This window comes from Arachis hypogaea, chromosome 5, assembly GCF_003086295.3.
Source record: "Arachis hypogaea cultivar Tifrunner chromosome 5, arahy.Tifrunner.gnm2.J5K5, whole genome shotgun sequence".
In the NCBI taxonomy this organism is placed as follows: Eukaryota; Viridiplantae; Streptophyta; class Magnoliopsida; order Fabales; family Fabaceae; genus Arachis; species Arachis hypogaea.
In genome coordinates this window covers 102,912,889-102,928,482 of record NC_092040.1, presented here as the reverse complement: position 1 = coordinate 102,928,482, position 15,594 = coordinate 102,912,889, and the positions used below count along the sequence as shown (strand labels likewise).

The following is a 15,594-nucleotide window of genomic DNA, read 5'->3' as shown; positions in this document are numbered from 1 at the left end:
CATTATCTTATCAACTAACTATAAAACTCACTACCACGCATAATTACTTTTACAGAACGGGATGCTTCTCCTGTTCTGTTTCACAACCATTCTCACCTCACATGTCAATCTTTCATATTGTCACGTAAAATCAGCATAGTATACTATACTAAAAACGTTCGTAAGCAGGTAGAATTTTTCTTTTAAAAAATAGAGACACAAAAACTCAAATTTTTTAGATGAAAACTGAAATTTTATTAATGTTTTTGTTCTTAAAATGGTTAAGAATTTAATATTTTTTCACTTTTAAATTTGATATAAAATAATTAATGAAAGGAGTGATGTGAATGTTAATATTTGTAGTTATTTTATATTTTTTTATTTTTGTGTGTTAGAAAAATACAACTAAAATTCTTTTGTAACACTTTTTTTATTCTCCTTTTTGTATAAAACCTCTAACGGCTCAAAATCTAAGAAAAATTATTTATATTGGTGATTCTTAAAGAGTTAATTTTACAAATACATTAATTATTCGTGTCAAATTTAATAATATGATAATTTAAAACTTTTTGAAATTAAAGTAAAACGTTTAAAATAGTAGAGACTAATTTAAAATTTAGTCTAAATATTAGAGACTAAAATAATATTTTATTTAAAAAATTAAATTAATTGAAATAAGTTATCTCACATAGCATAGGAACTAATTTGATTAGTAGTTTGAAATTAAAAGGCAAATTTGAACAATTTAAAAATTTATAGACTAAATCAATAATCACATAAAAATTAGAGGATTTATTTAATTGTGATGTTAAAAAATATAATATTGTATGTGTGACGAAACTAGTAAGAGCTGTCTTGAATAATCTCCCTCCAATAATGTCATCAAATAATGCAATTCAAATAGTTTAGTACGGATAGAATACGGCTCTTAAAACACAATATAACACGAATACGTCTCATGCTTTAAGTGCCTGCAACCATAAAATATTAAATGATTTAATCTCTATTATTATTTAACAAATACATTATGGTCTCTCAAATTTTTTAAAATATTTAGATCACTAAAATTAATTTGTCTAACAAAATAAATATTTGAAAACTGATTTACTAATTTCCTAAGTATCTATCAATTATTCAATAACGATAAAGTTTTCATATATAAAACTAAAGGGACCTATTTTCTTAGGTAAACGCTATAGGAAAGAGTGATAGGAAAGATTGCACTTTTCCAGTAATTTTTACTTTTCAACCTCAGTTCACTAAGAAATTGTCATTTTCTTTCAGTGTAGCTTCGCATGTATTTTCGTTAGAAAATTGGGTGACATATGCGGATAATTTTTTAAAATATTGACTAAATTTTAGTGTGATATTTAATTATTATATTTTACTATATTTTTAAAAATTCTGAGGACAAACAATTTACGGAAGACATATTATATTTTTAATATTAAACACATGATATATAAAAATATATTGTCAATACATAAAAAAATATATTATTATATTCTTAAAATTTTTAAAAATATTATAAAAATCAATATTATGATACTAAAAATTTATTAATATTTTGTACGATGTATTTTACAGCACAAATCAAAATTGTATAAAGAGAATATAGATTTTTTTGTGGTTATTTTTATTATACAAAAAAGTTTTTTTCTTTTTATAAAATCAAATAGTACCATTAACAAGTTCAATTCCTAAAAAAAAAAATTTCGTACAATCAAAAATAGTAAAAGATAAATCTATGTTCTTTCTGTACAATTTTGATACGTAGTGTAGAGTGCATCCTTCTACAAAGACGTACGGACATATGGTGGTTCAAAATTTACGGACATATGGAGGTTGTAAATTGGCGTAATAATTAATTTGGTTGAGATTTGAGAAGGGTGCAATTGTCATGTGATGATATATATGTAGCAATAATTTGTATTGGGGAAATAAAGGAAGTGTGTCAGTGAGTCAGATTTTGCATGTGGGCATGATCCATTGCAAAATCGCACATGTTTGTCTTATCTCATCCTCTTTATAAGAATTCAATTCCATTGGATTGGTTTATGGCCATTAAAGTAAAGTAAAGACAGCTCCAATGGCTGATCTCTCAAGTTAAATATGCCGTATGTTATTTATTGGCAGAACAGAACATATTCTAATCTCTGTTATCACCATGTCTCTACCTCTAAGATAGCCAATGCGAATTTCTACACTTATAAGGTCGTCTCATTTGAACCCCCCCAATTGGAATGCACTTCTAGGCTTTCTATAAATGAAGATATACCTCAAATAATGTTCTTTTGCACTTTTCATTAGGGCAATTTACGTTTTTAAATTGTTTCAACTCCAAATTTACACAAATGCATTGTTTCAAAAATGGTTACGCAATTACGTTGTTTCACTATATTATATAAACCGCTACTGGCAGTAGCGGTTTAGAGATGCACAGAAACCGCTAGAGCCAGCAGCGGATTCTGCTCAAAAAATGTATTATAGAAACCGCGACAGCCCATCGCAGTTTATGCTTGAGAGAAGATGGTCATAAACCGCTGCTGCCAGCAGCGGTTTATGTGCGTGGGGATATGTGCGTAAACCGCTAGAGGCTATAACGGTTTACGTTAAGTATGCATCACTATATAAACCGCTGAGCCAGCCGCGGATTATGCAATTGGAGGTTGGGAGAGGAAATTCTAGAGAGGTCAGAGCAAGTTGAGAGGGGGTCCGAGGTATTTGAGCTGCGACTTCCGGCGGGATATCATGGCAGAAGAAAGAAGGAGCATGTACCGACTGAACGGTGTTGCTCATGTTGCCGGTTCCATTGGTGACGAGGTTAGTTAATTATTTTGGTCTTTTTTTAGACTTAGCAATTTTTTAGTTAGAAAAATGATATGACTGCAAGCATATACGGATTTTATAGATTAGTCCGTTTTAGTTTTAAAAATAGTATGAAGGTTAAAATATAAAGAATTTTTTTTTTGGAATTTTATAGTTTAAGGTTTGTAATACTTTTATAATTGTGGGTGTTATCTAATAAGTTAAGTTTGTTGTCATTTGTGCTATTGTAGTAAATATTTTACATCTTAATTTCGCTAGTTTATTGACTACTTATTTATAGGTTTTAGGGATTAATTTGTTCACCGGTCAAAAATTTGTTGACATTTTGGAGATATGTGTTATTATTAGATAAGGAATTTCGTTATGGATTGGAGAATTTAATTGTATCCTGCATTGATTGTGCTGTTTTTTGCAGCCCACTAGGTGTATATACAGTGTGAGACGGCAACAGAATATGCCCCTGCATGATAGGATCATCCCGTATTTAGAGATGGCTGGATTGTACCATTTGGCCAGGCTAAACAGCCATTGGTTCTGGTTGGATGAGCCATTGGTTAGTGCGTTCGTTGAGAGGTGGCGTCCTGAGACGCACACGTTCCACATGCCTTTTGGAGAGTGCACAGTGACATTGCAGGACGTGGCTTTTCAGCTTGGGTTGCCTGTCGATGGGGAGGCTGTGAGTGGTTGCCTAGGTGAGTTTGAAACATACATTGAGGGTGGTCGACCAGCCTGTGAGTGGTTTCAGGACCTATTCGGTGAGCTGCCACCACCGAATAAAGTTAAGCAGATGACGGTCCACTTTACATGGTTCCACGAGAGGTTTAGTGTGCTACCACCAGATGCGAACGAGGAGACAGTTCGCATCTACGCACGTGCCTACATCATGATGCTTTTATCTACTCAGTTATTTGGGGACAAGAGTGCGAACTGGATACATATACGGTGGTTGCCATTTGTGGCGAACCTTGATGAGATGGGGCGATATAGCTGGGGTTCGGCTGCGTTGGCTTAGTTGTACCGATGTATGTGTCGGGTAGCAAACATAAATGTTACTAACCTTGCGGGTCCCCTCCAGTTGCTACAGAGTTGGATATTCTGGCGTTTTCCCTCGTTGAGGCCGTCCGGGTTTGATTATTTCTCTTTTCCACTAGCATCCAGGTATGGTTTATGTCTTTTTCATAGGTTAAAAAATAGTATGTTGTGTTTTTCGAATTTGTGTCTCATTATATTTACAATTAGGTGGTCTGCTTACTTACCTCCGAACGATGGGAAAGAACAGAGGGTCATAAGTTATAGGCTTGCATTGGATCGCATGAGCGCTCGTGATGTAAGTATTATACTTGTTATGATTAAGTTTTAGGGTTGCTCTGGAGTCGTGAATATATATATATATATATATATATATATATATATATATATATATATATATATATATATACTTGTTATGGCAACGTCTGATGTACTTTGATTTTTCAGATTATATGGGAGCCCTACTCTGCGCTTGATGTACTTGCTGTGGTCCATCCGGAGATACTCACAGACGAGCATTCTCGCATCTGGCGAGCGGTCACTTCTTTGATATACTTTGTTGTCATCGAGTGGCATCAGGTTGATAGGGTTGTCCCACAGCTTGGTGGAGTGCAGCATATCCCCGAGGACGCTTTGAACATAGACTGGCTGCATGCTAAGGATGGAAGGGGAGGAGATAGGTGGTTCCCCCATTACTATCGGGACTGGCATTTACACTGGGGGAGCAGACTTGATGCAGTCATTTCCATTGAGCGTGTGGCTGATCCGGGTCCATCAGCAGATTACTTAGATTGGTGGTACCGCGATGCTCATAGGTTCCTTAGCCCAGGGGCTGCATTCACGGATCCCAGGGGAACCGAGATACCTGAGGAGGCATTACAGATAGGTTCGTCACAGGTCCCACGCAAATCACAACTTCCTCATATCCGTTACCGAACTCCTTGCATCTCCCTTGGTATTTTAGACTGTCTGACTCCATAACCTTGTACTCAACTCAACGCCTAATGCTATAATCTTTCACGCTCAGCACAGCTTCCTCCTTACTCTGGAACGATTGGCCAATCTGAAATTCAGTCATACCTGTCCCATCATGCATACCCTGTCCATCAAATGTTGCCTCAACATTCTGGTGCTGACCAAGGGCCTCCAAGTTCAAAGACGACAGGTACGGAGGGTACTCTTGTGTTGCAGAACCGGAACCTCCATGGGCTGCACCTATTGGTATATCATCTTCACTGTCCCCACCAATATCGAGTGGCTCCTCATCGGAATCATCATCACAAAGCGCATTCTCAACTCGATCCGGTCCAACCTCAAACTCAACCTCAGCACGTTCTGGCTCGGGAGGTAGAACTACCGCTGCTACCACAGGCAGTGATGTCGATGCACCGCCCCCTGTGGTCAACTGAGGACCCGGTGCTGATGCCCCAGAGCTATCCACACGATCTTCCAACTTCGCAAACATCTCAGGTATCCTCACCTCCGGAAAACTACGCCTGTAGTGAAACAAGACCTGTAGGTCTTCATCCGACCCAATCACAAAGGTCTCAAACCGCACGCCGGTTGACACAACAGTAATGGGAATCTTGTAAAACAACTTTTTAACCTGCTTCGTACCACAGGTACCGAGCTTTTGTAGTATGCTGAGCTTAATCTCTGCCAATGTACTTGAAGATCGAATAAAAATACTAACCGGTTCTCTATCTGTGAATTTCACACCGTGGCGTTTGCTCTTTTGAACTTTTCCAGAGCAATGGACCAGAGCCACAAAACTATCCTCCCCAGCCATTTGTGAATAACACTCTACCTCTCCACATTTGCCCCTCCATGGTTTATATAGGGAACCCAATGACACAGAATACACGTAAACCGCTATGGCCACCAGCGGTTTACGCACGCATTTCCACAAACAAACCGCTGCTGGCAGCAGCGGTTTATGAAGAACCAAAAATCAACAGAATCCGCTGCTGGCTCTAGCGGTTTCTGTGCATCTCTAAACCGCTACTGCCAGTAGCGGTTTATATAATATAGTGAAACAACGTAATTGCGTAACCATTTTTGAAACAATGCATTTGCGTAAATTTGAGGTTGAAACAATTTAAAAACGTAAATTGCCCTTTTCATTATGTGACAATGATTCTATTTATTTATTTTTAAAAGATTCAAGTATTTTAAATATATTATAATAAAATTTATATATCTTTTTCATATGATATTAATTGCTTTTTAAATTATTTTGGATAATATATAATATTCTGTGAATATTAAAATCAATTATACATTTATATATATCGTTTTATATATTTTCTAAAATACTTTTTTTATATAATAAAACAATCAAATTTTACACAATAGAATAATAAAATATTTTATGAAAACAAAAAATTATCCAACACTATTTTTTTGTATTTTTATTATACTTTAATTATAAATATAAATCTAGTTTGATTATATTTATTTATAAAATTTAATTACAAGTATATATTATTTGTATAGTTTGATTATTATTGCTTATAAAATTTAATTATGAAAGTTAATGTTTGTTCTTTTTATTCTAATATATAAATAGTTGATCCTTAGTTGATTTTTTTATATTTATGTAATATAATTAAATATATATTATTTCTATCCCCAATAAACAAGCTAATAATAAAATTAAACAAATTGTTTTTTACATTAACTAGCTACATAAGGTTGGAGGAAAGTTTCTAAAACGAACTAAAATAATTTTTTATGTGTGTGTACCTATGCATATGGTTCACCAATAAATCTTAAACGTTGATTGCTTTATCTTTTGCTTGAAGAAAACTATTTTTTTTTCACTTTGTTCACCCTCTTTTCCACATGTGAATAGTAAGAAAAACCAAATGAATAAAGATAGACGTATATCACAAGAAGCTAGATATTTGTTATCATCTGGCCTCTCAATGATTTATTCTTAATACTAAAACAAAGATAGACAGAAAGGATCAATTAATTAAATTAAACTATCCAACGGAATTGAAAGATAAACAATCAATCAACAAATGAATTATATTATTTTTCTTAATTATTTGTTGATCGATAAAGGAGCTAAGCTTTCGGATTATTTTGGTCCAAAATAAAGGATAGATGGATACTCTAACGAAGTGAAGATATAAGAGGTGATTTTATTTAAGTGGTGGATTTTGTTACGATATTTATGAAAGATTCTTTCGACTGGTGTTAAAAAACGTTAATAAAGTGTAAATCTAATACGTATTGAGGTTAATAAGATATGCGGAGACAAAATCTGTTCAAAAGTTATTAATGCAGGAGTTATCGCCTAATATTAAGATATTAATCTAGAGTTAACGATGATAATTAGGCCATGGATTTCTTACTCTTATTTTTTTTAGGAGTATCATTAATCATCATCAAAATAATTATAAAATATATTTCATTTTTTTTTTTGAAAAAATTACTAATTAGATTTTGATTTTTCAAAGTTTTGGTTTTTTTTTAAACTTTTTTTTTCTTTTTGATTTCAAATTCAGAGAACCCTAGCAGAATGGAAATTCTAGACTCTGTACCTTACGGTTTGCGGAAGAGCTGTTCGTTACTATAAATGCATCTTATCTGAGCAGCAGATCATGATGCCGGGGAGTTGTTCACAGCGGAAGAAGTTAGGAAATGCTAGGGTTTTTCTTCCAATTTCAATCACTGCCATTCTCTCATCCTCTTCCTCTTCTCGTTCGCTTATCCTCGTCGCCACAACACGCCTCAGACGACGCGAGGACTAATCCGCCGCCGCGCAATCTGCTTCCGCCGTCGCCGCGCAAAACGCCGTTTTTGCTCCTGCGAGCTTCTCCTCCTTCCACGAGCTTTTGCTCTGGTAGCTTCTCCTTATCCATTAACGTGCCTTCGCCTCCTCGGTCTGTTTCTCAATTTGCGTTCTAACTTCTCACTTTTAGATCTGTAACTAAATTCACATCCTCTTGTTCTAATTACACCAATGATTGTTATATGCTAATTATTCTAATTACATCCTCTCTCAATAATGTTTTCTATTTCGATTTTGTATTACCTCTTAGTTATTTTTTCTAGCATTTCATCTTTCACGAGGCTTTGATAATTGACTCGATGCTCTTTATTGCTTATTTCTTCCTAGTAATTTCATGGAAGTTCTATTTCGATTCATTTCTTGTGATGTGTTGTTATCAAATTACCGAATTTAGAGTTTTCCTCTTCTTGATTTTGGTTTTGGTTCCATCGAATTCTGATTTTGGTCCACTCCCTGCTATTGTTAATTTTGTGATTGTGCCACTACTTGATTGTTAATTTTGGTTTTGGTTCTATGGAATTTTAATTTTCTTATTGATGCAGAGGTACATAAAGCAGAACAATGACGTCGCCCTCTGTGCATTAGAGATGGGTATCAATTTCTTTCACTTCTCTACTTTCTTCGTGCACATTATTACCTCATTACTTCTTTTTCCATTAGGTTCCATCAAGAAAATAATCATTGTTTTAATATAACCGATATGGTACTATCACTTGATTGATTGTGTCAAACGCAATTAAGAATTAAGATACATGAGTTTTAGATATAATTGAGATGTCAGCTGGAAAGTTCGAAGAGCAACAGCCAAATGCCTAGCAGCATTGATTGTTTCTCGTCTTGAAATGCTTTCAAAGCTATATGATGAGGCTTGTCCCAAATTGATCGACAGATTTAAAGAGAGAGAAGAAAATGTCAAGATGGATGTATTTAATACTTTCATTGAGCTCTTGCGTCAAACTGGCAATGTAACTAAAGGGCAGACTGATGCAAATGAAACGAGTCATAGATGGTTGTTGAAGCAAGAAGTTTCAAAAATTGTCAAATCTATAAATAGGCAGTTGCGTGAGAAATCTATCAAGACAAAGGTTGTTGCGTTATCTATTCTGAAAGAACTGGTGGTTGTCTTGCCAGACTGTCTTGCAGACCACATCGGGTCACTCATTCCAGGAATCGAAAAAGCATTAAATGACAAATCATATACATCAAATTTGAAGATTGAAGCTCTCATATTTACTATATTGGTATTATCTTCACAATCTCCTGATGTTTTCTACCCATATATTAAGGCTCTTTCTGCTCCTGTTCTATCAGCTGTTGGTGAGCGATATTATAAAGTCACTGCTGAGGCCTTGAGGGTATGCGGAGAACTCATACTTGTTGTCCGCCCAAGCATTGAAGGATCTGGATTTGATTTCAGACCGTACGTCCATCCCATTTATAATGGCATTATGTCGCGCATAATAAACCAAGATCGGGATCATGAGGTTAAGGAGTGTGCCATCTGCTGCATTGCCCTCATTGTGTCAATATTTGGTGATCATCTAAATGAAGAACTACCAGCATGCCTTCCTGTACTTGTTGAATGAATGGGAAATAAGATAACTCATCTTACAACTGTCAAGACATTTGCTGTCATTGCTTCTTCTCCACTTCGGGTGGATCTGTCGTGTTCTGGAGCATGTAATAGCAGAGTTGAATGCATTTCTACGGAAAGCTAAATGAACACTAAGGCAAGCAACCTGAGGAACCTTAAATTCATTTATAGTTGCATATGGTGATAAGATTGGTTCTTCTGCATATGAAGTTATTATTGTAGAACTCTCGGAACTAATTAGTGATTCTGATATACATATGACAGCCCTTGCCCTTGAACTCTGCTGCACATTAATGAGTGACAAGAGGTCCAGTCCTAGTGCTGGTCTGGCTGTCAGAAACAAAGTTCTTCCTCAAGCTCTGACATTAATTAAAAGCTCCTTGCTGCAAGAGCAAGTTCTTTTGGCTTTACAGAATTTTTTTGCTGCTTTAGTCTATTCTGCAAACACTATTTCTGCTAATGTAAAGATTTATGATTTGTTGATTGTATGAAAATATTTAAAGCTTGCATTGAAATTAATCAAAACCTAGATTGGAAGCCTCTCTCTCTCTTTTTTGAGAGGTGGGGTTAGAATCCTCTTTTTCTTCTTCTCTTTGTCTTACTTCTTTTAGAAACTTACCAGAGTGCACAATATATTTCATTACCAATAAGATTGATTAATTTGATTTTTTCCTTCATTATTGCCTTGTGTTTGAAGGACACTTGTTTATCGAGGTTTTTTTCCTTATGGTCATCCTTTTCTTGGTTTCCCAAAAAAGTTACAAGCCTCCTAAACAACCCTTAACAAACAAGGTTTGTTTAATAGTACCCCGTGGTGTATTTTTATTTTTATTTATTTATTTTTTGTTAAATTTATTTTTTCTGATACTATGAACAAGTTTATTGTTGTTTTTGAAAGCCATACTCAAATTATTCTTTGTATGAATAATAATGAGCTTTTAAGTTGAATCCCTATGCTTATTATTTTGCTGTTTGTTCTAGAGCAAGTAAATCTGATAATAATCATGTTTTGGTATTTTGACTCTCTTTGAAAAATTGCTTAATATATGCAGGAAATTGACGAGTCATGTGATGAACGGGTTCCTGAGCCACTTATTCCTTCTCTTAATGAAGAGCCGTATGCACCACTATTGCTTGAGAGGTGATTGCATTTTCTTGTCTGGAGGCATCCTCATTTATTCTTTATTAATAAATGTTTCTAACATGTTATAACTTATCTCACTGATAAGAATCTTTGAAAAGTCACACTACAAAAGTTGCCTACCCTATAAACCATCCACTATTATCCTATACTTTCATTGTGGGACTCAAGTCCTACACCTTGTAAAGTTGTAACTGGATCCTAAGAGTTTCTTGTTTGCTTAGATAGAGTTCCTAATAAAAAACTACATTGTTATGGTTGCATTTCTTGGACTATACACATAATATTTATCTTTGAGGGTGAGCCTTGGTGGAGTCACTACTTGCCCACGCCAAGCCTTCACCACAGTCAGGTGGCATTGCCAAACAAGCATTGTATTCAATAGCTCAATGTGTGGTTGTTCTGTGCCTTGCTGCTGGGGATCAGAAGTGTTCGTTCACAGTGAAAATGCTGGCAGACATTTTCAAGGATGACAACAGTTCTAATTCTGGTAAGCAGCACCTAGCCATTTTATGTTTGGGAGAGATTGGTAGGAGGATGGATGTTAGTGCACATGCTCATATAGAAAATATTGTCATTGAATCCTTCCAATCTCCTTTTGTTTGAACTTTGCTATTGTTCATTTTTTAGATTAAGATAGATCAATTATATCTTATAAATTCAGAATATGTTTGAACTTTATCTTTGTTCATTTTTTGGATTAAGTTATATTGTATTTATCATACTCAGCAATAATTAGTTATGGGAATATATAGGTTATGAATAATTTATATTAACTGATAAAGTAAAGAAAATTAGTAATATAGAATTGTAATATATAGAAGAAAGATAAATTAGTGTATAAACTAATGAAACATAGCTTAGTAATTTATCTTTGAAAGAAAATATTAAAAATATCTAAAAAGATAATTCCTCATTCCCAAATATTTTCATGCTCTGCTTCCACCTTGGTCCTATATTGCCAAGATTTTTTTTGGATTATGAGACATAAATCATTGAACTCCTCTAAAACTAGATCCACAGCAAGTCTCATTCGTGTGGAGTTGTTAATTTGCTTAGAGCACCAACAATATAATTCTAATTAGAAGTGTGTTGAAAAAATTATGTTAAAAATACTTTGTTATAAATATGACCTGAATATAGAAGTCATCTTGTAAAGTATATTCTCTCATCCAAGTGGTCACCCAAACTCCGCTATCATTCCTAAGATATAAAGCATTCAACAAATAGTTATTATATACATATAAGATATAAACTATTGAACGAGTTATGATATTTTAAAAAAATTTAAATATTAGACTTACGATATATTTTTTTTGAGTGGTAGGTCAAAAGGTGTGATAGGCCAAAAACTGGAGTAATCTACAATTTTAGACTTATCATCATAAAAAATATGATCATCTAACATCGCTTCTAAATAAGCTGCCTCTACAAGAGTGAATTCATGACAAAAAAAGGAGTGAATTGTAAATGATTTAAATTGACTAAGAGTACTAGTTACAACAAACGGTTATTTAAATTGTTAAATTGTTAAGCGATTCTAGATGATTGAGTACTGATTTAGAACAAATAATTACTACTTTAATTGCGTTTCTTTTGCGTTGTTGATGTTTTCCGACACAAGGCAGTGAATCCATTATGATTAGGCGACGACTCAAAAGTCAACAATAACCAAATACCAAAGTAGTTTCTCATAGATAAGGATAAAAATCTGCGATAAACCTTAAACCATTATAAACACTAAAAAGGTATAATAGTATATTAATGGGAAACAAATTGGTCACTTGTATCCTAATGACGTGGCTAATTTTCAGTGACATATATGCTCCAAGGAAATCAAAGATAACTTCGGTCGGTGTATATTTGTCGCTTAAAGCATATTACTGCAAACAAAAAATATTGTTAAATGAAAATATGTTTTCAATTTAACAACTATTTTTGAATTGATAATTTAATTATACACTTCATAGCATGGTTTAGTCTAAAAAAAAGAACTTCTTTATAAATTAGTATATCCACTCAAACTATTGTACAAAAATATTAACTAATAATTTAGAAATATTATAGGGATAACTTTACTACAAAATGTTCAGGCATGAACCAGCAAATTGGATCTTCATTCCTACGTCAAAATACACGTGCCATCATAAGTGCCACCAGGTTTATAACCTACAATATGTTAAAATTTTATGTAAAACATATTTATAGGTAAATAGAGGCTTAAAAATATAATTACAAGAAAAAGTATAATATGCATTGACCTCTATACTTACTCGTGATTTGACACATCTCTCCGGCTCAAGATATCTAAATGTACTTCTATAATATTTTTCCTTTGTGATTACCAACTCTTCAGAACTGCCAAAGTCATAAAATGGTTAGCTGGAAGAATCATAAAATTTTTAAACCATTATATATTACACATAATCATAAATCACACGTATGGATCTAACGTATCCAAAAAAAATATAGGCTACAACATCAACTTGAGAATCGGTTAACATAATTGAAGGTGTAGGTTCAAATGCAATAAGTGTCTACCTCTACAGTTAAAAAAATAGTTTCAAGATTACACTAAAAAATAAAGAAAAAAGAAAAAAAATAAAAAGAAGAAGAAGAAAAAAAATAAGGTTACCTTTGGCAGTACAGCTCCTATTCTAACATGTGGTTGTCCATTAGGTGGAGTTGTTGCTTCACGAGTAATATTCGAGTGGAATAATTTTTTGGGTTGAATTGGCAGGATACTAGTAAGATCACTAATTTTTGTACTTTTCGAAGATTGCACAACTATAGTAGGATCTAATATCGAACTAGTATTTGTGGAAGTTATCTGTTGTGCCATGATCACATCAATTTTTTGGTGTAGAATATGAATGACTGATTCTAAGTTTTCTATCCTTTTTATTATATCGTTAAACATACTCTTGACCTATATATTTTTCATTGGAATAATCTTTTACTACTCACTCAAATAGTATTTTGTCTTGTATTGTACCATATAACCCCTTAGGATGAATATATAGCAAATTTGGTTATAAAAGATAAAATAAGATAAAAAAATACAAAATTTAAAATATTTTATTTCTATTTTTTTTTTAAAAAGTTATTTAATTAGAGTAAGATAAAAAGAAGTTAAGAATAATAAGATTATATAAAATAATCTAATTTTATCTTTTTTCAAAAGCTAATATTTAAAATATAATCTCATTTATTATTATTTTAATACAAAATAAAAAGAATAGTAATTTTAGTCGTGAAAAGTTGTTAAATTTTGGATAAATTTTTATTTTTAATTTAAAATTAAATTACAAATTATTGTTTATCATATTTAAATCATTAAAAGAGAATTAATTGTGTGAAACATAATCTTATTCTTATATATAAATACTCAAGCATAAAACACTATTAACTATTTTTACTAAAACTAAAATTATGATCTAGTAGAGTAATGAAAGAAAAAGTAGTAGACGATCACATTGGATCTTCTTCGATGGAAATTATTGAAAATTCTCCGTTGAAACAAATACTACATGCAATAGAGGTAATATATCCAACTCATAATAAATTATAATGTTATTTATATATACCAATGCTAATTTTCTTTTTATAATGTAGTCTTTATCCAAGAGAGTTGATGAGATGGAGAAAGAAATGTGGATAGCGAATAAGTCACTTAATAAATTAACCGCCCTTCAATGTAAAACTGATGAGAAGTATGAGAAATTCGACAATACGGACCTATATGAGATGAAGAATAAATCCTGTGGTGATGTAACAAAGAAAAACTCTTGTCTATTGCAAGTGAAGTCCGAACATTGTGTGTTTACGGATTTATCCGACGAAAATAAGGATGTTGAGATTTTGCACAATTTACCACCATCGTTCTACAAAGGGACGCAAATATGCCTAGATAGAGAAGAAAAATCGAAGCCAAAGTCAAGATTGGGTAAAGAAAAAGCAAAACTAATAAAGTTGTGCAAGAACATCCGAGTACATTTGTAAGGCAAAAAGACAAATTAGCAAGAGTCAATAATCCACCATCTATCCAAAACATAGCGTTTGCACGACCAACTAAAATACCAAAACTTGATCACAAATGTCAACTATCAAGTAAGATGGTAGAAACTAGAGTACAAAAAGGACCTTTAACTTTCACAATAGATAATGCACGGTTAACGACCTCTGCGAAATAAAAAAAAAGGCTTTCAAGTCAACTTCTATCCCAAAGGTCTTTGACTTAGTTAAAAATAATTTATTGGCATAGTATTCAAATACGTATATTGTGGATAACCTTTATGTTTTGTGCAAAATCTTAACTGTTCTTTTAAACAACCACAAGATATGAGGTTGAGTGAGGATTTGATCAATATGGCTATGTACATCTTTACTGCTGATAATGATATAGCGTGAGCATTTTTTTGTTATCTTTTATTTTTAATTTTAGTTATCTCTGTGGCTAACATGTTGGCTTTGTGTTAGAGAGGATTTGATTGATATTCACGATACAACTGTAACTAGAGAAGATCTGTTCTATTTCGTACTTGAAAAGCAAGTGTCTGAACTGGTAATAAAGATGATGACATTGAAGATAACATCAAATATTAGTATGACCAAATTAAAGAATGTTTGATCCCTTCCACCATCATTTGCGGTAAGTCAAAATCTTGATTTGCTCATTTTAACTAAGTAAAATAAATAACCATTGTGCTCAAAAACATACTTAGGATGACGTGTCGTTACGTATGGAGGATCATGACCTACTGAAAAAATATGCACATTATATGCCACCAACCCGTGACATTTAATTTGTAAGTTCTCATTAATTATTGGAATATTTTTATTATAATAAAGAGTACTCAACTTGTACTTATACATATTACATCCTATTTGTTATATAGATATATGTCCCTATCAAAGAGAATAATCACTGATATCTAATGGTAATGAGCATTCCTGACAAAATACTTTATCATTTAGACTCTCACTGTAAGGTTGAAGATGATGAACTACGCAAGCATCATATTAGAAATATAGTAAGTTCTCCTACTATAGAAACAAAGCTAATAATAACATTACTTCGAATAATAAAGCACAATATTCTTATTACAGGGAGTGTCTCTTTCTGAAATAATATATTCAGAGAAGTATGCATAATATGGTATACAAGAAATAGAGAGTTTCAAGGGTTGGGACGTCCATAGGGCAATAGGTATTCCTAGG

General features: G+C 33.0%; 2 protein-coding genes across 2 annotated transcripts; both read left to right on the top strand.

Moving 5' to 3' along the window:
- Positions 1 to 2,730: 2,730 nt before the first annotated feature.
- On the top strand, positions 2,731 to 4,818 carry LOC112803907 (serine/threonine-protein phosphatase 7 long form homolog). The gene is made up of 4 exons (XM_025847361.1): positions 2,731 to 2,802; positions 3,224 to 3,810; positions 4,048 to 4,135; positions 4,285 to 4,818. The coding sequence occupies exons 1-4, from the start codon at positions 2,731 to 2,733 to the stop codon at positions 4,816 to 4,818; spliced, it is 1,281 nt and encodes a 426-aa protein (XP_025703146.1).
- A 4,407-nt stretch (positions 4,819 to 9,225) lies between these two features.
- LOC140173263 (cullin-associated NEDD8-dissociated protein 1-like) lies at positions 9,226 to 10,378 on the top strand. Its single transcript, XM_072196079.1, has 3 exons — positions 9,226 to 9,319; positions 9,444 to 9,718; positions 10,286 to 10,378. The coding sequence occupies exons 1-3, from the start codon at positions 9,226 to 9,228 to the stop codon at positions 10,376 to 10,378; spliced, it is 462 nt and encodes a 153-aa protein (XP_072052180.1).
- The last annotated feature ends 5,216 nt before the right edge of the window (positions 10,379 to 15,594 follow it).